Source organism: Nothoprocta perdicaria, unplaced genomic scaffold (genome assembly GCF_003342845.1).
Source record: "Nothoprocta perdicaria isolate Ctin4 unplaced genomic scaffold, notPer1 scaffold_122, whole genome shotgun sequence".
In the NCBI taxonomy this organism is placed as follows: Eukaryota; Metazoa; Chordata; class Aves; order Tinamiformes; family Tinamidae; genus Nothoprocta; species Nothoprocta perdicaria.
The window spans coordinates 1,202,657-1,230,156 of record NW_020454339.1 but is presented as its reverse complement, the minus strand read 5'-3'; the positions used below and the strand labels follow the sequence as shown (position 1 = coordinate 1,230,156).

General features: G+C 35.4%; 1 protein-coding gene across 1 annotated transcript in view; it reads left to right on the top strand.

The window, feature by feature from the left end:
• The window catches only part of CNGB3 (cyclic nucleotide gated channel beta 3), an 81,716-nt gene that overhangs the window by 218 nt on the left and 53,998 nt on the right, over nucleotides 1-27,500 (top strand). The window contains exons 2-3 of the mRNA XM_026054558.1: nucleotides 19,235-19,316; nucleotides 21,740-21,806. Coding sequence (XP_025910343.1) covers nucleotides 19,235-19,316; nucleotides 21,740-21,806 — 149 coding nt within the window. The remainder of the gene's footprint in view (nucleotides 1-19,234; nucleotides 19,317-21,739; nucleotides 21,807-27,500) is intronic.

The window sequence follows — 27,500 nt, the reverse complement described above, 5'->3', positions numbered from 1 at the left end:
CACCATGACACCTAGGGTTCCTGTCATACCTAGCACTTCTGAAACTTTTGCCAAAATCCACTTAGCTGAATCATCAAGTTGATTTAAAAGTCRGAGATGTTCGACTTAATTCAATGGCTCAGTTCCACAATAGCTTCTGCACTGAATTATCCTTATGTTTCTGTGATTCAGAATTTTAAATCTTGATTTTAATTATCCTTAGATTATAGCTTTCATATTTCCTCTAATTAAACACTTGAAGAAATGTAGACACATGACACTGCCAGAGGGGAAAGAAAAAATAGATTTATAAATATAATAATAGGAAAACTTATGAAACAAGTAGTATCCTTTATTTAATTTGTATTCTGTATTTGACTACAGAACTCTCTGCATGCAAACTCTGCTTCTTACCTTTCTCGACTTTAAGGAGAATCTTGTTAAAATGCACATTGACCTTTTGCAAAMAATACAGGGGAAAAGGAGGAAATGTTTAATCTGTTTAATATTAATAGTAAATTTCAATCACTTCAAAGGTTACATGCACCACACAAAATATATGTTTAAATGAAGTACGTGAGTATATCCTTGTAATGTATAGCTGTCTATAAGCGCTTATATTTTTTAAATTAAACTGATTAGCAGTATTTCTCTATTCTCTGATTAAAAAAACACTACTTGCACSAAACCAGGATTTTTCATATTATTTTGGAATTCTTCTATTGGGGAGCACTTTGTGTGAGGAGAGACGAGGCAAATGAAGACAACGGAGGCTGATGTTTCTCCCTAATGTTTTGGCAGATTGTGCTGGCAAAGATGTCTTTGCCAATCTTGTGCCCAGAGAGGCAAGATGGCCTAAACAATATGGTTCTGGACCTTGCAGAATGTCGTGGAAGGCAAAGTTCAATATTCACAATGGGGTTAAGTCACTGAAATCTTGAACAAGTATTATTTTTGAATCTATGTCTGCTTATGACTTTTTTATTATAACTTTCCTCTTGAGTAGAACATCAGTATTTCCCTTTTCTGGCATTGTGCAGAACCCTACAATTCTGATTTTGACATTTTAGTGCTTGTGAACTCAGACTAAAATAAGTAGTTTGACCATATATTTCATTTTTCTCTCCAAATGAGGGAGTAAAGCAGAATTAAGATTATTTGAGTGTCTTGGATTATTTCCATACCTTACACAGCTAGTTTTAAATATATTCTTATTTTTAAATTCCCTAGATAAATAATGTTTGGCTTCTTAGCAACCTTGTTTGTTCTAGGTTGTTCAGATTCATCATTTAAACTCAGTACTAATTTTTTTTTTTGCCTGGAATCACAAAAATAGTTGTGCTGCAGATGAACAGCTACCTTTGCTGTGGAATTATTACACTAAGCAGCAGAAACAGAACATGGAAGAGAAGGACCATACTCAGAAAGTATCATACACATGTTCATTTCTTTCCTATTCTTTATACTCAGTGAATGGATGTTCCAGTTATAAGCCAAAACAAAAAAAAAATCCTGCCCTTCCTGTGTAACAGGGATTAACAGAGGGATGCATATTTGGCATGCTGGAAAACAAAAACCCCATCTATATAGTTACAGGGCTGGAGCACATGGTATGTGAATTGAAGCTGAGAAAACCAGGTTTGCTCAGTTTCAAAGAGAAGTGTGATGGTCACTGAACTGCAGTCTCCCATTGTCAAATGACGTAGAGAGAAGAYGAAGTCAGACAGTTGGTGAACAACTAGGATGAGAGGTTATAGACACCAGTGGTAGGCTGAAAAAAAAATCATCGTGAAGGTGGTCAAACACAATAATAGGTTACCTGTTTGTGTAATTTGATCCTTGAAGGTATTTAGATCTTTACTGGACAAGGTCCTAAGCAGTATATTCCATGTCCAGGTTGAGCAGGAGTTGGGTCTAGGTGACCTCCAGCAGTCTCTTCACCATCCAACCATTGCACCTGCAGTATGTGCTAATATTGTTGCACGAGCTGTTTCAGCTGCATGGATGCCCTAGAGGATACCTACCTACAGATCTCAAACATGTGTTAGTAAAGTCTGCTTGCGATTCTGCAAGTAAATTCAGGAGAGGCAAGCCTGAGGCTTCATTTTAAGCTATTTTAATTTATTTATTTTTAACAGCAAGTTTGGAAGTTCTTTAGCTCAGAAATAAATGCTTAGTTATTTCTTAACACTTCTGTTTCACTTGTACATGTGAGAGTAAAGAAATTCATATTCAAATATTTCTAATATACTATTAATATTTCCCTATGATGAGATATATTTTTTATCTCAAAACCTAATTTAATAGATCCTCTTTTCTATCCCATTTTTATATCTTTTTTTTTGTGCTTAATTTTTTTCCATGTTTTCCATGACACTCCAAAAAAGGAAAATAGAGTATAGTCTAAAAATCAGAACAAGCTTTTCTGTGTTTTCTGCTTCTCAGTAATGAAAAAAATATACTAGTTCAGAATTTATAGTTTTCTGCTACTGTCCTGTTCAATTCCAATCTCAAAATGATCTCTTATAGTAGCTCCAATAAAGAGCCAAGTACAGAAGTCTGCACTATTAAGTCATGATTTTCTATGCTTGGTTTTGAAATTCTTGGATTATTTGTAGCTCCTTTTTGATAGACCTCAAACCTTAATCAGACCGGGAATGAACTTTTGCAAGGCTCACAAAKTTTAGAATCTCAGGTTTTATATAACACATTTTGTACCTTCTTGAAGGTCTTCAGTTCACTAAACTAACAAAAGAACAGATGAAAATTTGGTCCCTAATGTTAGAGTAAGATCTGCATTTGTGCCCTACAGACACATACAAGGCAAAGGAGAAATCCAAAAACCTATGCCATGATGAGCATGGGAAAATTCCCCAGCTATATGGTCTATTGATCAGAAACAATATCATTTTATGAGTAAGCTGTTGTTTCAGGACCTACAGATCAGTACCAATATTACCAATGGTTTCAAGTGGAGAAAAAAAAAAAAAAAAAAAAAAAAAAGAGAGACACTAAGGCTATTATACTCCCTTGTAAAAAGCATCTCATTGTTTGCATATCACTGGGTGTAGCATTGTGCAGGTAGTGGTGCCCAAGCTTCATGCTCATCCTTCCACAGAGGAGAATTTTACCCTGAAAAACTGAAGAAAATCTACTTTCTCTATTTTTGAATGTAAAAGATGAAGCCATTAAATTTTAGGATTTATAGAGTCTGATCAGGCAGTATTTCCTGCATGTATTTGGACAGTATAATTCAAAGCTGGTTCTTTTTATAACCAGTAATGAATTCTTTGCTATCTGAAGCTGTTAGTAAATAACATGCTTCTATATGTGTAATGTGTTATTTATATCAGTTAATGACATTTTAAGTGGCAGTTAAATTGGGTTTGATTTGTTAAATCATTTTTCTTCTAGATTTTGCAGTTCAAAATTTCACACAATTTTCAGAAAAATGACACTTTTAAGAACATCTATGTAAATATTTTCTCATTACAGCTAAATAACTTAATTTCTGGGAAATTATATGCAAAGATCATAGGTGTAACTAAGGATAGAACTAATGATTCTCACTAGACTCAACTAACTACTGCTGGAGGAGGGTAGGTGATCTGGAGCAATACCAGGTGGACCAATGTTCTTTATGGATGTTCCTGTAGAGCAGCAAATGAGATACAGAAATTGTCTAGCTCTGCACCCCAGTACTCCCTGCAAACTCATTTARCCATCTGAAAACTATGAATCTGCTTAATTTTAGAGATTACTTCATCTAGCTCCTCCAGAGATGTTCTGGTGATTTCTGCACTGCACTGTGTGTCGAAAGGAGCCCGTGTATTACTGAGGTAAGAACTAGTACCATATAGCTTTAAGGATGAAAGTGTTAYCAATGTCTGTATACTATAATAGCCAAGTATCATTTCAGTAATAACTTTTCATAGTGACAAATAGGAGATGTATAGCTTTTTTCTGAAGAGGAAGTAGAAYATTTGCACCACTCATTCAGTCAGTAAGGGACTATCAACAGCTGTATCTGAAGCCCTGATGCTGAGGTACAAGACTCAGCTTGAAGACAGATGTACTTTTCACATTAGGCAATGGTAATGATCATCTTTCAAACACAGACAGATTGGAGAGAACATGGGCAAGACATCTCCAAGCTGATCAGAACTATATTTGACTTGATTTTACTTTCTTTCTTTTTCTCACTAAGATGACATGTGCTTTCATGTGCCTATCTGCCATCCTTTGGCTGTCAGTATGCAAAGCTGCATATCTACCCTTTAAGCATTTTGAACACTAGAAACTCAAACTGCTAATAATTGCCTTAGGTAAGTACAAATTTTAGAATGTGACCAATGTATTTACTCTATTGATTGTACTCTCTGAAGTAAAGTGCTGTGAGAGAGATATCCTGCAGAGACTAAAGTGACTTTATCTGCTTCCCACAGGTAAAACTGCCATCATCTGTTCTGTAGTACCACTAACTGGCCTGATTACCTCACAACTGAGCCGATTTTACATTGGAGTAACTTCACCATCTTCAAAGAAGGTTGCCTTCATTTAAGTTTAATCTAAGGAGGAAGATCAGGCTCCAAACATGTATAGGATGATTTTCTTTTAATCCATAGAAAATCATAAGAAACTTAAAGTAGGTCAATCTAAGTCTTAAACTATTTGATCTTGTCTCTTCTAAAAGAAAAAAATCTTTTAACATTGAAGGAGCAAAGTCAARAGATTTACCCGTTATAATTATTTGAGTTACATGGACTGAGAATCTTTCATGTTCCTTTTACTTCAATGTTACTAATTTCTTCCAGTTTCCTGCCTTTTTTTTTTCTCTCTACTTCAAGGGAAGTGAAATTAACACTGAACAAAATCTGTATTTTCCTGACTTGAGGTCCCAGCCACATAACCCTTTCAAATGCTCAGCAGAAATTCTTCAAAGTTAGAATAGATATTAAAGAAGGTGATCAAGGCAGAACTGCAAAACAACTGGACAGGATTATTCAAAATATATGAAAATGAAATATGAACTCTAGTGCTGGGATATATTCTACATGAAAGACACTTATTAGCCTCACAGTGCTTCCTTTTGTGTTGCTGAAATGTTGAAAGGTGATTTTGTAAGTGGAGAGATATGATTTTATAAGTGGAGAGATTGGAGCAGGCTCTCTAAAGCCCCAAATTATGATAAAAATCCCCAATTATGATAAAATGATAGTAGGCTTTTGGTGAACCCTAAAACTTTATTTCTCAAACTATTGCTTGAAAAATAATACCATTCTTAGTAACCCCAAATAGACATATTCCTTCCTATATGTAATCATTTTTTTCTCATTAAAATGTCAAAACATCGATACCCTTTGGTCATCGTTAGCCTTCCAAGCTATTTCCTAAAAAGCATAAAGACTAGAAAACCTGGTATCCTCTCAATTTCTCTCCTATAACTCCCCAAAGTAGTTAATTCCACCTCTCTCCCCACCTCCATCTCTCAGACTTGTCTTTAACCCTGACCCGCCTCTTTGCCTGAGCACGAGCCACTGTGCATCTGGTTGACTCAGAGCTGTGGACAGGCTGATAAGTATTCATAGGCTTCTTGGCTGGCTGAATTCTCTTTGATCAGCTCAGGGCTAAAAATCTATCTGCAGCATCTGCAGGGCACAAAATTGGTTCTCTATCCRATCTGTGAGAGTTTTATACTCTTAAGATTTTGTCGTGTTTGGAGARACATAGTCAATAGGAAAAAATATTAAAGATGAACTAAAGACAGGTAATCTGACCATACAAAACTTCATTTTACTAAAAAGCCCATCTAAAAGCATTGTCACTTTGCTATTATAAGCAAGCCTGTTACACTCAGAATCATATTTCTATTGGGTAGCTTAAAGAATTTCAAAGTCACAGTAACACTGAAAAGGAATATATGAATACTAATAAAATATTCTATATCCTTCTCTAGAAGTTTTTTTTTTGTCTTCTGATTCTGTGAAAATTTTGCATGGTGTTCCTAAAAACTTGCTATACCTTTGACCTTGAAGCAGAACACGGAAAATGCTGTATTTGTTGTATTACTTACCTGATCTGAAAATCGCTTGAGATTTATTTAAGAAATTTGAAGACTGTAAAGTCTTGGGAGAAGCTTCCATAATTCACCAATTTAAAATATGTCCTGCAAGAAAGAGATACTCGTATGTTTATTTTTTGTTCAGACTTCGAATCTTTCATGCTTACATTGTCAAGTACAAAACCATTTATAAGCAGAATAAAGAGCGTCTTTCCAATAAGTTAGAAATACACATAGATGAAAGAATAAGAGCAGTTACGAGTGAATGTAGGACTATTATTATTTAATTTCACAGTCAGTAATACCTTTGGCAAAGAAAAAAAATCATTTTTCACTATTAAAAAATAGAACAATACAAATCAAGAAACTATAAACTTGCAGGATAAGGAGTATTGAATAAGAACAGTTCCTCTAGCATAAATTAATGATCCACCTTGTTCAGTAGCATGTCTGATTGTCATCTAGTTCATGTTTCATAKGGAGTCTCCTCCCTACACTCTCCTAATCAATTTGCTTATATGTCTGAGTGAGCATTTCTTCAAATATTGGATCCTAACTCACTCACCCAAATCAACCACTTGAAAAACTGCCGAATTATCCCAGCTTAGATTCTTTACCACCCAGCTCTGATATTGATTTACCAATTCAGCTTTACTGTGAAAGATTTAACTATTTCTGTAACATTTCTATTACAGAATGAACTTTTATTTTAAGGAAAAAAATGAGAATTTTTCAACTGCTTAACAGCAACCATGTTCCAAGCTTAGTGCCTGCAGGATGCGAGAAGTGAGAGGTGAGGGTGGAAGGGGGAAGATTCATGTTTCTGCATAATGCGGTTTGGAATTGTCCCCAAATCTCACAAAAATGAGAATATCCATAGAAATGAATGGTTCTACTTGTGATCTTTTTGGTTCTATACAGGTTATAACTCAAGATACAAACCTAGCCCACATAACCACTAGATACCTGGTTAAAAAACAATAAAGAAATCATCAGCTTCCCTTCGGCTTTGCTTTTGATGATAATTTCCCTTGTTTACTTGAAGTCTGTTCCCTGCTAGAATTTGTACAAGGTTTTCCAGGAAAAGTTTTGTTTTGCTGAAGCAATATTTTCTGATAAAAAAAAAAAATAAAAAGAAAACCTTCCCTCTGGAAAATTCCCCACTAACTCTAATTCCTTTCTTTGAGTTTATAGTAAACTCAAAACAATGGAGGGAAGAAGAGGTAGAAGGGGAGATTTTTTTTTTTTTAATGTTGCTGATGCCAAGCTCATATCCAGAATATACTAATTCCTGGTCCATTTCCACCATAACTTTAAACTAGACATGCAGCTACTCTAGGAGTATTGTCCTGGATTTTCTTCCTTTGCCCTTCTCTGAGCCAGTTCAAGCTGAAGCCTTGGCCTCTCCCACTGCTAAATAGCCTTTTGTTGAAAATGATAGGAGCAGCAGACAGAGAAAACAGGTGATGTTGTGACCATTTGAAAGGGTTCACCCAACTTGGGAAACAGCCTATGCATTTGTTCAGCACAGGAGTAACGTGGCATGGCAGCACCGAGGGGATGCAGGGAAGCTCCTTGGCTCCTGCTGCAATTATAAGAGCAATACTAGATATTTCTTTCCAATTCTTATTTTATCATTTCTCCCCCCTCAGAAAAAAAAAAAAAAAAATGATGCAAAAGAGCACACAGACGTAACACCATCCAAGTTCAAGCAAAAAAAGACAAGAAGTTAAGCATACAATCAGCAGCATTTTATCATTTTGCATAGATGGGAGATGTAAAACTTGGCAAACAGTACYCAGTGATATATATGGTATATATAATACAATGCCATGTAAAACTTATTTATGTGACAGTGGCCTAACTATACATAAAATGAATTTGACAAGGACAGACTTAATGATGTGGCTCTCTTTCATTTTAACTCCTAGTCTGTCTCAAGACAGTGGATAAGAATTCATCCATCCTTAAATGTGTTCCTGTAGTAAGAACTCCCATTAACCTCTCATGGACCTTTTATAAACTAAGGAGTATTGAAACTGTTCTAAACCACTAAATGGAGAAAATAGGAAATAAATGTTGCAGAAACACAAATCCACTGGGMTTTATTCTTTGAAATCTTTCACCTTGCATGGGTTTGAAGGCAAGGACTTTCTTTTCATTCCTAATAGGTATAATTTGAGTGATTTATTGCAAGGTCGAAAATTGAATTTACTATTTTTGAAATATGCTTTGTTTAAGAACCCTATATATTTGAGTCTCCTCTTGTTTATGCCTCAGTAACTACTTCACTAGCTTCATTTCAGAGATGCAGCATTTTTYCCTCTGCTTATTGTCAGGTTCTCTAGAAAACTATGCATCTTGTTTAAGAATTTTCTTCTCAAAGTCTCTTTAAAGTAATTTACATTTTTTTTCTTTTGAATAAAAAAAAAACAGAAATATAATGAAACCTGAAATCATTCTCATTTTCAATAGCTTATCTAATTCCTATTTCTTTCCCTCTTCCTTTTTAATTATTCTTCATATGTTCAGGCCATACATGGAACACAACCTATCCTCTTCAGTGAAGGTATTGATAAATCCTTATTTCAAGTGAGAATGCATCATTATATTACCTACATATGCATATTTCCCTTAGATTTACAAAAATGTCCTGGCTCCTTTTTGCCTATCTGCTATGCCATTAACTCTTCCTAGAGCAGAGCACCTTTAATTTGTGTATTGCGTTGTGAATTTTGAAAATGGACTAAATATTTGTASCTTCTCTAGTATCATAGCATCCTGTATGCAGAAAGGATCAGAAACCAAATTCTATATTTCAGCATCAATAGAATTTGCCGTGTTTTTAAACTACATCTATATATTTGGCACATTAATATTAGGAAGTGTGTGTGGTAAGTTAATGGACAGATTTTCTTCTGATAGCTTATCCTGAGGAAAAACAAGTCACATGGATACTACGTTATAATATTTCCTCTTGTCCGTGTCTGTCTTACCTAGTAACTATGTTTGGAATCTGGAGAACATCAACTAGGTGAATGAATATATCAAACAAAGCTAGTACACTATTATAGGATTATGCATCAAACTTCTACCCTAGAAGGAAAACAAGTGAAAAAAACTGCACAATTCTCCATATTATTCTCTGAATAATCTTTGCAGAGGTAAACAAAATAGAAAAAAGAAATCTAACAGCAGCAATGGTTTTCCAGGGTACAAAAAGGAAAAGGCATATAATGATGGAGAAGAAGAGCTCTAAACCTGAAATTACACTCACAGCACTCAGTTTCCAGAACATGGAAAGGTTATTTATAGGAAGGAAACTGTGTATGAAAGACTGTGTATGGGAAGTAAACTCAGAAGGATGCAATAGTACCCCTGACGCGCTATGAGCTTTGTAGGGCTAATATGGACTACTCCTTTGGAGAAGAGAAAATTTGCCAGTCATTAGAGAAGGACTCTTAAGATTTATGTTCATGTCTCTGCTTTGCTACAAGGACTCTAAGTGACCATGTTAAGTGACATCTGTAGGTCCTCTGCAGAGATTTATCTCAACTGTCTAACTCAGAATCTAGTTGCCCTGTTTCCTCCTGTATTGTCATAAGAAAGGTATAAGGATCTTATTCTTGACTTCAGGAGGATGAATCCCGGTCTCTGCATTTTGGCCTTCCAGTGAGATAGTAGTACTACTTTAAGATATAGAGAAGAAATGTAAATAAATATGTTAAGAAGCGGGCAGGTATTCAGACGTTGTGATAATAGGGTGAAATAAATGCTGAGRAGGAACAGATACAGGCCTAAATCCACTGATAACTTCAGGAGAAAGTTGTAAAATATCTCCCTCACAATACATTTTGTTTATATGAAATATGACATCTTCCTTTAGAATCATATTATCATTATGGTTGGATCATTATGCTTTCTCTTCCTTTAGCTTTATAATTATAATCGTATACTAATTGTCTGTATTTACAAGAGTCTGTACAAGTCTCTACTAGCCATCTGTTAAGAGCATCATGATTTCCTACTGAGAAAATTAGCATGTAGACAAAAATGTAGGACGGTGTTTGAAAAGGCAATATATACATACATAAATAGGCTCCACACAACTAACTACTGCTCCTTTCCCTTTCCTCATTTTTTTTCAAAAAACAATTCCTTTTTCTGAAGACTGCTCCTAACTATGAAATAAAATGAGAAGAAATTTTGTTAGGTTCCAGAAGTAAAATGCACCACATCCTATCAAAGCTTTTTATATACAGCCAAACAATAATTGGAAACCTTTCCCAAACTGTCATTCTCAAATTCACTGTACAGACATGTGCCAAAGGGTAAATCTCCATAAAAAGGAGAACAGATAAAATACTCAGTAGGATTAAGAAACAATTAGAACACAAAGACTTGACAAGAAAGGCACTGGTGATCGAGATCCTACTACAAAGAAGTTAGCATGCCAGGTTGCTGAGGTTATTGTATTTTCCTAGCAGGAGCATCTGGCTTTTTGGCAGTACACTAAGTAGATCAAAGTAATTTGTAGCTTTGCACATGGTGAGGCTACTGAATCCAGTGGGATTGCATAAACTTTTCTGTCTAGTTCTTCATACAGAGCTTACTTATCTAAAATTATTGTGATACAGAACCAGTACAACAAATTCTGCTTGCTCTTACCCAGAAAGTAAACACTTGGAGAAGCATCTGTTATTAAAATATTTGTATACTCACTATGCACTACTTCTTTTATTTACAAATAGCAAAATACTGTTTTTCCATCTATGTCAAAAAAGAATTGTATAGACATGACATTATCTTACTGCCTCCTCTGTCAGTCCGGGATCATATCTGCACACTCAGAAAAGAAAAATGTTTGCTATTTCTTTTTACCTCTTTTGTCCCTTCAGAAATGGTACAGCTGAGAGCATATGAAAAAGATTTCACTTTGCCCAACTGACAGTGGTGCAATTATCAGACAATTTCCCCATCATTTGTGCCTGAGGGCATCACTAAAGCAAGAAAAGTACTGAAAGCAGAGCTTGGTTGTTTGTAAGAAATGGCAGAACAAATCAGTAATTTAACTACAGGCTACTTACATTTTCAGAACAACCATAAGATGAGAGAGGTGAGAAGTAAAAGTCTGCTAATATCTAAGATGGAGTTTCACTAGTTATCAGAAGGTACCATAATACATGACTGCTACCTGGGGTAGGGAAGCAGGACCTGCCAGTGTGATGTTAGCCACTGGTAAAATAACTGCATGAACAGCCAAGCACCATCATGCAGGGAACCAGGGCAGCAGCAGGAGGCTCTGAATCCTTCGAGGGTTGTAAACTCACCCTGCCTGCTCCCCAAGCATTCACAATTGTCTCCACAAAATGTATTTACATGAGCCCTATACCGGAATTGTATATATCAGCCTCGCAGGAAGATAATCAGTGAAACATCTTTGCAGATCCAGGACTTGGCAAATAATACAGCACTCCTGATTTACTGGTATGAAAAGCATGCACGGAACTGCAGACTCCAAGCTTTACAATGTGTTCCAGGGCACACAGTGGGGTATAGGGCCAGGGTGATGGCGATAATACATATGCAGGGGAGTAGAATAAGGGGTGCCCAGTGCTCACTTCCAACAGTCAGATCCCCCTAAATACAGAAGGCCTAGACTAAAAGCTGAACACATGCGTATGAATGAACAGGAAAGTAGTAACTCAGAGTAATTTTTCTAGGATTGCACCTGAAGGAAGACTGACTACTCCTTTATAACTCTGGAAAAACTATGATGTTAAAAAGACACACAAATCTTTTGCTTGCCGTACTAAAATTTACATCTATTCATAAATTGTTTAATCAGGGACTTCAGAGTGCTTTTGATAAATGGTTGATGGGAGAGAAAAGAAAAAAAAAAAAGGCATATTTCATACCAAGAAGAAATGGCAGTGCTGTAGCAGTGAAAGCTAACTCTACAGCAGAAGGAAAATAGCTTCTTTCCAGCCTTTACAGCCATGACTGAGCCTTCAAATACCAAATAAATCTTTTCTTCCACATTGCTAAAATTCACATTGTTTCAAGAACAATTTTACCCTGAGAGGATATCAAATCCATTAGTTAAGCCTAATATATGAGGAAAAATAAATAATAATTTAACCTGTCTCTATTTCTAAAAACTCCAGCCAAAACTTGGCTTTTTTTTTTTTTCCCCATCCTCCTTAAATAGAAATAGAATTCTAGCCCTGGTGACCTTGAAAAAGCAAATATTATATTGCACCTTACCACCAGAAAGATTATTCTGACTTCAGTATGTCTCTATCTGGGTTTATCTCCAACACATGGTACTTTGGAGTCTGAGAACATTCAAGTAGAACTTCTAACACTTAAGACTTAGTCTTGCGAAGATTTATGGATATGGTGAACTTTAAACAGAAAAATAATCCTATCAAATTCTTTTTCTCCCCATAACTTCAGCAAAATAATTTACTTCTCTTTAAAGTTAACTGTGTGCAAGCAGGCCAATAATCAAAAGAGCATGATAGCTGATGGTTAAGTAGAAGATAAAAAATGCTACTGGAAGAAACTCTCCAGCATATATATGAAAATCATTCCACACCTCTGTGAAGATATAGAAGACAGCTTCCATCCATTTGGGATACCGGTCTAGTTTCAGTACAGTGAGCTAGATAATGTTAATATAGCCTTCTCCTTGGATAAACTATGTGATTGCTGTGTAGTGGTAATCATACAAGTAAAGAAAGATGGTTTTGTGGAGAGGTCAGAATACTGAGGTTAAAGAGACAATCACCTAAAGTAGGAAGAAAATCTTGAATTTGGAAAGTATGGCAGAGCTCCAATGGATTTTATGGGCTTTTTCTTTTTCTCATCTACAAACTGGAAGAGTTGGAATTAGAATAATGATTTTTAATTAGGAAACAGTTTGTCCTTCTTCCTTTGCTGCTGAATCAAATGAGTTCCCAAATCAAATCCATCAGTGACAGCCTAGCCCTCATGAGCTCCAGGTTAAAGAGGCCATGGAGTGCTATACAGGTCAGAGTTGTTCAGCAGTTTGATCTTTTGAGTTTAATCCTTAATAATTCTGTGCACTCCAGTGAATCTTGCATTTAATTATTTGTATAAAATTCCTAAACAGTCTTTATAGCAGAAGCTACAACCCTGTTCTTCCCTTTCCAAATCAGGGAACTAAAGGAGCCATAGTCCCTCTTGTTCTCCTTCTGTCTTTTTACTTCAGTCTGAGCTATAATTTATACAATAATATTGATTCAGGAGAAGGTGTTCAGTTTTGCCTTTAGGGAGAGAAACATCAAATTTTGAGTACTGGTTGAAACTGGGGTAAAGCTCAATTTAGTGCTTTATGAACTAGACCATATTGCTTCCATATTTAAAGAATGTTTTTTTCTCAGCTAAGCCACAGTTCTGCAGCACTCAGCTCTGTGTTTGTTGCTATGTTGTTGACTAGATTAGAATGTTTGTGTTGGTGGCACTCTTTAAATATTTATGTTACCAAAAACATAAGGCTTAGTGTCACTGCAGTGGGAAGAGGACACTTTAAAGGTACATAGAAAACACGATGAGTTTAGAGGAATACATTACAGACTTCTTAGAGCTTTCATCCTTTTGATAAGACAGAAATTTTCAGCTTTCCAAAAGAGATGCAATTTATAACCAATTTCCTTGGTATTTCCAGTTCCCTCAGACAGAAGTGTTAACATTATAAAAGTGATAACATTTCTGGCACAAAGAACTCCAAAAGCATTTCTCTCCCCTTCCCCCACAGTGCCAATTTGCTTGCAAGAGAAAAGCAGTTACCACATATGTTTATCCTCCCTGCTTATTGCTACTGTTTCCCACAGGTGTCTGTCATGCACCTGTGCATCCTTTTTAATTCAAATTAAGCAATGTGTCCATCTCTCCAACTTGTCTTCAAAAAGTATGTCAAGGTTTTGCAACTAAAATAGTTGAAAAGTAAAATTCYCTCAGGGAAAAATTTGGAGCAGGGCACTTAAAAATTATCACATTTTCTTTTATTTCTTAAACTTGACCTAAATACCTACATTTTTTTTTTTTTTGTGCAAAGGGAAGCTTAACTCTTTTCAAAGTATAGACAAAATTAAATAATTTTCTCCTTGTAAGCTGTTTTTTACTAAGACAGAATAGAACTGAGAAATGTTGAGAACTCAGAAACTGGTCACCAAGAAGGAGATTATACTTTGAAAAATATGCAGTCAGGAGAGGAGAGTTCAATCTTTCTTTGTGTAGAACAGGTGTAATAATGCAATGACTCAAGAATATCTGCTTTTCATATATGTTTAACTTTCCTTTTTCTGGTAAATTCACAATTAAGAGAGACAAACTCATCTGATGAGTTTCTTAAAAATAATGAAGACCACTCTGCAAAGATAAACATTACCAACCTTGTCTCCTATGGTCTTTCTATACATACTATGCAGAAAGGCGGGTATAGAATCACAATCTTCCTAGAGAGAAACATGAACAAAGTGACTAGATAGTTACTCTTACCTTCTAGCTGTGGCTATAAACAGATATAAACTGTCACTGGTGGGACTGRTTTTGTCAATAAATAAATAAATAAAGAGCATTTTCTATGGATAGACAAAACGTTTTTCTCCTACCTCATTGAAATTGCAGTTCAAAGAAAGTGAACTTTAAATAGGACCGGGCTTATTCTTTTCCTTCTGTCTTATGCCCCATTCCTCTCTGATTCACACATTACTTTTGTTAAAAAAAAAAAAAAAAAAAAAAAATCACTAGCAAGAGGCAGTATCAACCATTGTAATTTTGGCTGGCTGACAATCAATTTTGTCACCTCCTCCAACTCATCTGTCAAATTATGGCATGATGAAGATATTGTCACACTCAGGGTCAACCAAGATCTGGGAAAGGCTCTGAAAGATATATCGTTAGGATATATCTCCAACTTTAACTGAGTAATTTTATATACAGAAATATGAAAAGGAATAGGAAATATTAGCACCTTGTCTTTTCAAGTCTATTGCTGCAGAAGTAATTCCCATCTGTTTGTTCTKGTGAGCTGATGGAATCCTGTCAATTGTGTCTGACGTACAGAACTAAATTTGAAAGGAAAAAGTAGAATCTACACTTCCTGAACATGAAACAAATCAAGATCATTGTACATTTCCACATTCCCCTAGGCCATAAAACCTAATACTGTTTCTAACATAGGCTACAGAGGCTTCATCTAATACTTTCGTGCCAATAAACAAACTGCAACACAATTGGTGCAAAGGCAACTATATCTAAACAATAAAAAATCATCWTTTAGGTAAACTATATCCTGACATATGCAGGTACTAAATGCTTCTCAGATGTTTATCTTAATTATTTCTAACCAAACCTCTCTGAATGCCATGGTGATAGTATATACATCTGGTGATTACTATAATATAAAACACTTWAAAAGATGTGTCCCTGACAGACCCATTAAAAGCATAAGCCATTCTCTTAAATGAAGCACAGTGAGTCAGACCATAGTCAGTGTCATCTGATTTTAAAAATAGGACAAGTAGCTATTGCAAATTTGAGGTCCACATTTTTATTTTATTTTATAGAAAAGTAGAAGAGTCTTTTAGCAAATCAGGAGCATGGAATTAAGGAACATAAATGAATGCATACTGTGATTAAAAAAAAAAAACAGAAAGCAGGCAATATAATTGTCAAATCTTAAACAATGTAGAGAGAAAATCATGATAAATGTAAAAAGAAACAATGCAGTTGTTGTCTGGCTACTATTATGAAGCTCTGAAGAAAGATGTCCTCATTTTAGCTATCAAAATCCTTGAACTGCAGAGACAAGCTCTAACATCAGATAGTTATGAAAAACACTTGCATTTTATAGTTTGCATCATGGAAAGCTCTGAGTGAAAGTGAAATACAGGCTGTGATCTTTGTAGCCCACCACAGTGATCTTATACAAAAACTTCAGATGGTATCTATTGATCAGAACATTCCCACAGACGGAGCAGCTGCCTGTTGATGAAGCCAGCCCTTACAGTTCACTCTCGTGGAGATGTCTACTAAAAACACCGCTAGTTAAATCTCTGCTCACAGATTTGTGCATTTTAACAAATACCAGTCAAAGGCAACAAGAGTGCTGCTCTGACTATTCAGAGGAAGAAATCTTGCTCCTCTCTGTATGTTCTTATAATTTGAGTACTTCACTCTTTAGTAGTGCTTTAAATGGCACAGTGGAAAAAAAAAAAGGATTTGCAAAGGCTGATTTAACAGAGATTACAAAGTAAATATTTGGTATTTAAATGACCTCTGTTTATAAGATACCTGCCTTATTTCATGAGGAATAATTTCTTGCACAAGTTCAGAATATAAGATCCAGTTTGCGGGTGTCTACATTCAAATTCATGCCTTCAATAAAAACGAAAAATGCCTGGAGGAAAAACATTGCTAAAAGTCTGGAAAAAATCTGTGAATATGACAAATTTTAAATGGTGGAGCAACTAACACTTCCTTAAAGAGAAAACAATGTTCTTTGAAACACAAAGTGGTCACTTCAGTGGTTTCATGAAGAGTTAAAGCACATTACAACCTTGCAAGTTTTTGAAGTAATCTATGTGACTTAGGAAGGGACATCATGAACAAATATATGTTCCACCTGTAGCTAAAGAAAGCACAAGATAGGCTTGAAATCCCTAAACCCTGTAGGTTTTGCCATAAACACAGCATATAGTAAATACTAGCCAGAGCCAACATAGCTAAGAAGCTAATTGGATGCAGACTATCTGCTTTGCCAGCTGCACTGTTAATCTTCTTATTTAACAGCACATCATGATGTTCAATTAACTGAAGTGCTTTTAGGGTATTCAGAGACTGATAAAAATAACTAAATGGCCACAGCACATAAAAGAGACAACGAAGATTGGAGCAGGTTAATCACACTACTGGACTCAAGAAGTGAACTTGTACCTCCGGTGGTATCACTAAATCAGTTTTGTTTTTGCGGTCTGAATATTGTTTACCAAGTAGTATCTTATAAAGGGGTTCCAAACATTTATTTTATTAGTCACAGACTAAGCCAATATAACATCAATTAGTCATGGATGTCAATAGTTATTAACAGGTTCCCAAAGGCACTTTCTCCTTAATGTCTGTTACATCTCTTTTAAATACCTTTTAATTATAAATTAAAACAGTGAAAATGCTCTAATAAAAAGTGAACTAAAATGAATTATTACTTGACACATTTTAAAGGGGAAAAATGGATAACTTTCCAGAAATTTTTAACAAAAATGTGCATTCTCCTTTAATAAATGCTCTACATTTTCAGCATATTATGTTTTTATGCACACCTCTAGCATTTGAAATAATCAAAGAACAACGTTGCTTATTCTATAAATGTTTAATAGTAAAGAATTACATCTTTTATGAGATAACAGTTGGCCTAGAAAAGATTCAGTCTGAAGGTATATTTTTTATGTAGCAGCTGAGCGGTTTCCTACAACAGTCAGTTTAATCCACTAAAATCTCACATAATTTATTGATAGAGGAAAAACTAACTCATATTCTAAGAATTTTCCTGACATTCTTCTGCTATGAGCCACTGTACAAAGAACATAAATGTAGAACTACAGATCCAAAACAAAAGCTATATATAGTATAGATAGATAGGTAGATCGATAGTATATATACATGTACTTCAGATATTAGTTTTAGTTATAGCAAACACTAATTTTTAAAACAAACTGGAGCATTAGAAATAGTTGTGTTTCAAAGTAAGACCGACAGCAGATCTCAGCAAAAGAAGTAATTCAGAAGTTCTTGCTATATCTAACAACTATAAATTCATGCATGTGGGTTGCTTATTATTTTTTTTCATTCATAGGACTGAAGTTCAACTCAGTTTTCAAAGGTTTACCTCATAGGTGTCAATGTAGGAACAAGGCTTGCAAATTGATTAATGCTATTTGTTGGCTCATTCTTACAGATAATACCATAATAAAATAGGGATTTGACACCCATCTTGCTAGACACTAGGAACATCATGATGGAGGTAGTGTTTGACAGTCACATGTAATTATTATATTTCCAATATTTTTCTATCATTACTAAATATGTAACTATGGAAATATATTAAAGAAGGTTTCCTTGATCATTTTCTAAGTGAACCATAAACTATTGGTCCAAATTCAAATTAGTCCAAATTAGTGCTTAAAGTGAACATATGGACCTGTAATGAATAAAGTGAAATTAAGAACAAGAATCGACCATTAAATTTTATTCAATCAATATAGTGCTACAGACATCTAAAATTGAGTTTTATCTATAAGCCAGATCATGTTTAATTTTTTAAAGAATTATACAGGATGATTATACAGGATGATCTGAATTCTAAAGAAACTCAAAATCATACCTTTGTTATAAAACAAACTCTAGAAAGTTGTATTTATTAATCCGTAGGACATCATTCACATAAAAATCTCATCATAATCATAAGAAAGATATTGCTTAATGGGGTATTGTCTATAAATATGTTGTAAAACAAAAAGTAGAAGAACTAATTTCCAATTCTTCAAATAAAAAGAATGGAATAAAGTAAAAATAAACTTGCTAAAACAAGTTAAGTGTAAAACATTGTTAAAATGTCATTATTTCTTAAAAGAATTTATCATGACTGCAGAGAAACTAAATCTCTTGCTAGGTCACATTTTCTGCTACGTAACTGATGTACTGCAAGGATTATTGATTGATTAACCTTTCTCACTTATTGCTTAAACCACAAGATTTTTTAGGACCTAAAATTTCAGTTCTGAGTACAAAGAAAGAAACTAAATATTAAATACACAACATACAAAACGGAGCGCTGATCTACTCTAGTGACAAAGTATTCAATCAGCTTTGAATTTGTGCATGAGAAGTCACATCTCTATACGTAGTTCAACCATCTAATCATTAAGTCTAGAAGAAACTTACTCTACAACGAAAGTACTAGGGGTAAGAAATAGCAGTCACTTGAACAGACTGAAAATTGCTTTAAGGCATTAATCAGACCTAAACCTGATTAAAGGTCTAATTGGCTTGATTACTGAAGGCAAGAAGAAAACAAGTGCTATACCTGTTCATGATAAAAGAGCTGCAGAGATTTCAAGACAGTTAAATGAGAAAGATGTTTAATAAAATAAGATTACTATTTTCTAGAGCAAAATTATCACCTGAGGAAGCAGAAGTCAAAAATGAAGGCATCTCTCCACCTCCTCAACCCCAGCCATCTGCAAGCCAGGTACAGCCTTTAATGTTCATATATTCCTTAATATTAGATTTTCTTTGGAAAATATCTGTGCAATTAGATTCCATAGCTGAGATTTTCAAACAGCCTTGCAATCTTGGATATCAATCACTGTTTAGCTGAATCAAATAAATGCCTTTATTTCTTCCTATCTATCAGGCTCCTTTTTTATGAAGAAAATATAAATTTGCACCTTTTGTGAGTTGCTCTCTAAATGGAACTGATCTTCTATAGTATAAGCTTATGTGACTCTTGATCAGTATTTGAAGTGAAGAATTAGAAATACTAATATGGTCTTTTCTGATGTGCTGATGTATTTATTCCTCTCCATCTTGTTCCTTGCTGAAAGAAAATGCTGGTATATTCTTTCTAAATATAGAAATCCCATACAAATCTGTATCAGCTTGTTTCCCTGTTGAAACAGAAAAGTAATACAGTAGATTTTATAATATTTTATTTAGTTTGTTTTTACTAATGTAATTCCATTTTGAAAAATAAAAGTCACCTATATTATCCTGCAGTTATATATTTTTTATGTTTATTGTTTCTTTACTATAAAAGTTAACTCATTTTTTTTTCCATATCAATTAATGGAATATTTTAAAATGAGGCAGAAAGATAGATATTCCTTTACTTGTTCACTTTAAAAATTTATGTTTTGCTAAAATGTCACACAAAACGTTCAGTGGTTCCCTCTCTTCCTCACTTTTCTTTTTACAGCTTGACATAATCAAAACTTCACAATCCGAATTTGCTACAGTGTAGGTTTAACCAAATCATCAGGAAAATGAAACCACATGTTTTCAGAAACTGTGTAAGATACTAACCATTCACATGAAACTTGATAAAGTAATCTTATGAGAAAGGATGTGTGGACATACATTCTAATTAAACTGAAACCTCATAAAAATTTAAAACAAACTTTAAATATTATGTGGGGAAAAACAGAAGTTCATCAGTCACCAGAATTAGCTGGGCATTTCCGATCTTTCATAATTTTAGAGACACAAACCATTTAGATATATTGACTACCAGTAATTGTATTTGGTGCTGAGATTTTGTTCAGCATGGCCTAAATATTTAGAAAAAAATATATATATATTGGTTCATTGACTAGTAGAAGGAGTTTCTACTACTCTTCTAATTGACTTTAAGCATGACAGGAGCAGGGTTCCTTGTGAGAAGAAAAATAATTCCTGAATCTGAATGGCTACGTTGAGTATAGCATCATACTTCACTTGGCAAACAAACCAGAATGGTTGGTAGGAGAAGACAGTGGAGTATATCTAGGTTTGCCTAGAGTCGTGGACTCTGATTAGAAGGATTCCATACATTCAAGCATTTGAAGCATGTGATACATTTGAAGGTTGGGAAGAAGAAAGAGGTTGGAGCAGGTGGAAAATAGATCAAAATTTAAAGCATTCTGTCTGTGAAGTGATAGCATCTCACCTAAATAAAGGAAGAAGGAATAGCCTTATGCTAGTGGAAGTCTAAAAAAGAGAAAATAACCTTCAAAGCAAAAGATCTTCCAGATTCCTTCAGTATGCATGGAGATTCACTGAGTTCTCTTTATTTAAATATATATTAGTACTTCAATGTCAGATTCTCTGAATAGAATCAGACAAGAAAAACGAAAAAAAAATGCTTGCAGGAAAAGACAATCCCTAAATTAATCTCTGTGGTTCAAGAAAGGAAGGAGAAAAAAAGAAAAGAAGAACTGAAGTCTCTTAAGTAAATTGCTTTCCATATGCCTACTGTATCAAATATCTCCTTTTATGAATCATTGTGGTGACACCAGGCAAATTCATCTCTAACAAATGCTCACAGGCTTGGCTAAGCAGTGTGCTGTCATGTAGCTCTGTAAGACTGTAAGATTTCTCCACCTGCTCGGGCACTTCTCCTCCTTAGGCTGCTCTGTCCAAGCCAAGGTGGAGCAAAGCACATGCTGTRCGTGAGGACGTGACTACACAGCAACATGTGAGGGAGACAGTGAGACTTTGGCAGCAAAAGTTATTGTCTATTTTGTGCGGATTGAGTTGCATCATTTAGTGGACAGCTGGTCTGTTGGCCCTACAGAAAGTTTAGGTAGAAGGTGAATGGCAGGACACAAACTGAGCTTGTGATCAGCAGCTGTGAACACACCAGCCTTGGCAATGTGAAGGAGGCACTGGGGTGTGCAGCAGTGTAACTCCAGGCTAACCAAGGTTGTGTGGTAGGTCTGAAGACATCCCTCTAACCTCTGCACCTAAGCCTGTTTTTTGAACCTAGATGGAAAATCCTGTCCAAGAATACACAGAATACTCAGAAAAATTGCAGAGTATGTGTGAACATGAGTTTCTAAGTTCCTATTCAAATATTATTTGTTTTCCCAACAGTTAGAATCTGTGTTTTCTAATATTTCTCTGTGTTTCCTAAAGGTTGAAAAGAAAGACGAGCCACAGAAAGCTGGGGCCAGCACCAATGGAGGTCCAGCACCAAAACAAGGTCAGTAAAAAGCCACGTATTAGAGCTCAGAGACTGACTGGACAAAATATATGTATGGGATTTAGGGCTGTAAGTAACATCATTCCTCTTCCAAATGCTATGTTCTGCCAGAGACTGGCTTTATTTTTTTATTTCTGGAAGAAATTAAGAACTCTGAATTCCTATTGACCCTAAAGCAATAATTTGTTACAGTAAAACTAGCACTATCCAACAATAATAAAAGAATATAAGCTTTCAAGCACACAGTCCCTTCCTCAGCTTGCCCACTTTTWTTAGCTAGGCTAACAAAAGCAATTCCTTTTACTGTAAGCTTGATTCCATCTTCTAAAACTTACTGTAAAATAAAGGTATTTGCTAGACTAAGAGAGAAAACTACATATATTTTATGTATCTTTTCTTGAACATGAAAAAAATGAGCAGTCATTCAGATCTTCCTCCAAACAAAATCGCTATTAAAAACGATTTGTCATCACATGCACAAGATACCAAGGACTGGAACACAGGAACATAGAGCTCACAGCAACAACACAAACTGCTTACTCGCCTAAGAAGCTGATTGCTGAACAGAATAGCAATATGACCATGATTGTTTTGTCACGTTGCCCCCAGCACCTTGTCTCCTTTTGTTTTTGATCAGCCTCCCCTGTACCTAATGCCAGGGTCTTGGAAAAGCCAGAACGRCTGCTGCAACTGCTACAAAAACAGGAGGCTGAGGATGGGTGAGGCAGCAGCTACTGCTGAGCCATGTCCTCTCTGTCCTCCCTTAGAGACTCAGAGATACCATCTGCCCCCCTTCCATCCTCCCATACCGGCAACAGCACTGCATCCAGGGTTTTTGGCAGCCATTTGATCCTTCTGTTCCCTCACCTCTTTCCTTCTGAAGCTCTCTTCACTGCAACAGCAAAGCATAGGATGAGAAACCTTCAATTTTCTATGATAAAGATGACTTAAGGTCAGAAGAGCACTAGAAAGAGACCATAAGGAAATTTGCATTAGCCTTGCTGGCACTTTGTCTAATATTAACTAGCATCACTATTTCTTTCTTGATATATCCAAACTTTAAACAAAGTCAGTTTAATGCAATTATATTTTTATAAATGACTGTAGCACTAAATCAGTGAAAAATAAAATCTGACATGAGGTAACTGTAGCAATAAGCCACCCACTGGAAAAAAAAAAACATCTGATCTGTTCTGTGGCTTTTAACAACATTAAATCAGAGACAGTATCCCCTGACAGAATGAAGTGTGTTTGTAGAAAATACTCCTGTTGACATCCAAAATCCAATCTAATTTTTAGAGATTAATGTAACCAATAATTCTATATTTTAGAGTACTAAACTACAAAGTTTTACTTCTGAAATGTGAAAAAATGTGAAATGTGAAAAAAGAAGTAGTGGAATAGAAAGCAACCACCTCAGTTAAACTCCATGTTTGTTTTTCAGCTCCAAGTTTACTAGAGGGTACTTGGAGCCTCGTTTCCAAGCAACATTTCCAAAACAGGACAGTTTCTCATTTTCCACGTGTGTATCAGTGAGCCAGTTATCAAAACAATCCACAGAACATATCCAGGAACCACACTTCAAGATAAATCTAGGAATCCCCCATACCCTCCGTACATAAATCCTCACTATGCAAACAGAATAAGAGACTCCATTATGTGCTGCCAGAAAAGCAAGACTGGTCTCAAGTAGCCCATGCTATGTAATTTAGTGAGCTCTGTATCACAGCCTAAAACCATGTGGGCATCAGCTGGAAGAAGAGAACAAAACATATCTATAACAAAACAAATGATAGAAGTCCAGATAACATTTTGAAGTGTACACACAAATTCAGAGAGTGTTATAAACAACACAGCCAGGGTCCAGCCAAAGCTGGCTAAGGAAGACACTTAAATGGAGGAGTTAAAGATAGATAGACAGAGAAAACCTTTTTCAGATTTCTAAGCAGAATGTCTGAGAATAAAATTCTCCAGAGAAACTTCTAGTGGTAGTCTGTTGTTCAGTCCTACAGCTCTACAGCCCTGAAGTACAAACCAAGAGCATCAGCATGGCTTACTTCCACCCTTCCTCCTCCTCCTCCTCCTCACGTGGCCAAGACCAGCCGTCACCTTGTCTCCTCCTGCAAGCACATCATGAGGCATCATGATGTTCCCAGCATGGATGAGAACTCAGTAGGAAGCAAAATTGGAGCCTGTTTGGCTAAAACTCGTCCACTTGCATTAGTCAGTAGCACCTGGTACTTTTGGCTTCTTTGTTGGCTACTCATTCTTGATCTCCGCCTCCTCATTTATCCTCTCTCACTTACTTACTTTGTGATTAATTCTCTTCATAACTATCTTACTCTGTAATTAGTTCTCTCTATTTTGTGGGTTTGCTCCATAACAGATTTTTTTGTTTAATTTATTCCTTGCATTTTTTTATATAGAGTCTGATTCATTTAATCACAGGTTCTCTGTTTTACTGAGTTCTATTGCTACAGTTTCTTTGCATGTGTATTACCCCCCATAAACTGCTGTACAAATGCTTACTTTGTTTTACATACAGTTGTTTAATAGGTCTGTTGATGATTACACTATTTTGTACATCTTAGCCTCTCCCTGGCTAGCTGGTGTCTGTATTATCATTCTCTGTTTCACAGATCCTTTCCCTTCCTATCCTTTCCCTTCATGATTCTTTCCAACTCATTCCTCATATTCCTTTCTCTAAACCCTTAGTTCCACACTTACATACTACTTTTCTGAAAACCGTCCTGTTTCCATCTCCTTCTCTCTTTCCCCTGACTAGAACCTGGACTAATTATTCCCAATCTTCTGGGATTTGTCTTCTGAATTCTACAACAAATATCTCAACAGAATTTATCCAGATGCACAGACACATTTACTAAAATCCCCACTGACAAAGCCTTCTTGTTTGCATTACCTAATCAAGAAAGCTAGACTAAAACTGTCATGTGTATTCCCATCTGTGCTRCAAATGCACCTCTAGATCACGGTGAATACAGAGTCTCTCATTTAGAGATTGTCTTGTAAATTTTCAGTGGTACCTCAGTCTCTTCACCACTTAGATACATTGGAAAATATTCAGAGGTTATATAAAGGATTGGAAACTGTCCCAGATGAAATGTAAGCATCATGCTACAGTGTGCATGAGAATTTGACGCATTTGCCAGACTCAGAAAATCTGTAATAGCCTGAGTGGGAATCCCAGTTTCAGTCTAACGAAAGGGATTTTAATTAGCACATCTGAATTAGCTTCTGTAAGGAACTTTGTTCCTGATTTTTTCTCCAAAAACTATCCTCTATCCCATTCTGCTTCGATACTAAAGTAATGTTCACTTTTCCACAAAAAGTTTAGCTAAACAAACAAAAGAGTAGAAGCTGGTGATATTTTCCACCTTTCATATATAGCCTAGTTGTTAAATGTCACTTTCTTATACTAAGGGAGTTCAAACCCACACTTTTCATGTTTCAGCAGAGTACCCTAACCCGTGTTAAGTGTGGACTAGGGAAAGAAGGGAGGAAATTCTCTGACCTCCCTAATAGCTGACCCATGTAGAAAAGAATGTAAAAACCATGAAGACTGGGAAGATGGAGCACAACATGGAACTCTGCTCAGTTAAGCACTAACTTTGTAGGAGGAGGAGAAGGAAAGGGCTTTGATTTCAGCATCTGCTTATATTACAGTATTGTTGAATCTGAGAGTTAGAGTGTACTTGTAAAAGTTTTCTGAGCCTATCACAAACAAAGAAGGTCCCGAACCAAGGTTTCTTCTTTCTAGATGAAAGCTTTGATCAGAGACTGATATATAAAATATAATCACTTTGTCCCCTTGCATTTAGAAATAAAGGATATCTGCTTAGGACAAAATCCTGTCACTGTCAAGACCCAGCTACTTTTCTCTAATTAGGTACCAGTTAACTCTCCTTGGAGTATAAACAAAAGAGTTGTAACYCTCTGAGAAGGTATCTTGCAATTAAATGTGAACTTTCACAGCTGAAAAATGCATTTGATCTGCTACGAATCTGACCCTTAAATTATTTTGCCGAATTTGTCCCCTAGCATCTCAAAATCCAGGGTTAAGTATGTCATTCGTATCTGTAGACACTAATCAAGAATAGCATTTTAGTCTAATGTGCTGCAGCTCAATGGACAAAACCTGTCAATGCAAAGAGCCTTTTATATAGCAATCCTATTCCTTATCTTCTCATCCTTTATACTCTTCACTCATATTCAGTCAATATGGAACTATTATTCCCAGAAAATGTATTTTTTTAGGATGATCATGAACTTGAATATATTTAATCAGCTTGCTTCCACTCTTGCTGATGTGAAGCCTTTTAATTTCTTTCAGAACTTCACTTTTCACATGATTGACAAGGTTAATGCCAGGAAAACAAATCCAACTAATTTTCTTTCTTTCTTTCTTTCTTTCTTTCTTTCTTTCTTTCTTTCTTTCTTTCTTTCTTTCTTTCTTTCTTTCTTTCTTTCTTTCTTTCTTTCTTTNTTTTCTTTCTTTCTTTCTTTCTTTCTTTCTTTCTTTCTTTCTTTCTTTCTTTCTTTCTTTCTTTCTTTCTTTCTTTCTTTCTTTCTTTCTTTCTTCCTTTCTTCCTTTCTTCCTTTCTTCCTTTCTTCCTTTCTTTCTTCCTTTCTTCCTTTCTTCCTTTCTTCCTTTCTTCCTTTCTTTCTTCCTTTCTTTCTTCCTTTCTTTCTTCCTTTCTTTCTTCCTTTCTTTCTTCCTTTCTTCCTTTCTTCCTTTCTTCCTTTCTTCCTTTCTTCCTTTCTTCCTTTCTTCCTTTCTTCCAAAAAAATGCTTTATTTTATAATATTACTACTTCCAACTAAAGATAAGGGTTTAGTTAAGATTAAGATAGACCTACTTACTGATTATTTCATTTCAGCCACATTGATTTTCAAGTAATCCTTTCCTGCACAGAGCATCTGTTCAAAAAGTTTTACTTGAAAAGTCATGAATGTGTGTAGTTTGTAATGTCAGAAATAAATCTTATTCTCTACTTTGTTCATAGGTTTCCTGTGTATTTATTTTTCTAGGCAYTTTTACAACTCTATAGCCACCTTATGTGTGCATCTCAAATATATATGGGTTTAGCCCCAGAACACCCCTGTCGGACAAGGACTATCAGGCAAATGATTAACTAACATGACAGAAATAACCCAGGAATTTTGTAACCCAGATCTCTTAATTTCTACCCTACTGCATTATCTACAAGGTCATTCTTTATTCATGATATTTAAGGAAACCTGTTCTTCACGTTATTTAGCAGGTGATAACATTTAAGAGCCTATTTAGACTTTTAACCAGAATGACAGTTTTCAAAAAATGGAAATGAACAAAATAAGGCATTGTAAGTGCTCAGAATTATGTTTCTGTGGTATACAGTTAGCTAAAAACAGTAAACAGAATTAGCTAAAACACGGATTACTGCTCTGCCTCCCACTATTAACCTCTACCTATTTCGTCCTGCAGTGTGTTTCTCATTTCAGATGATGGTGTCTGTCCCCAAGTATTTCTATACATTGTTAAAATTGCCAGCATTGTTGTCTATAAACTAACATACCCATGCCCTCTGTAAACAAATATTTTTACATAAGGTTTCCATGCCACCATTGAATCTATAGATTTAGCAAAACACAGAAGATGGCCCAAAGTAACTTGTTTTTTTTTTTTTTTTTTTT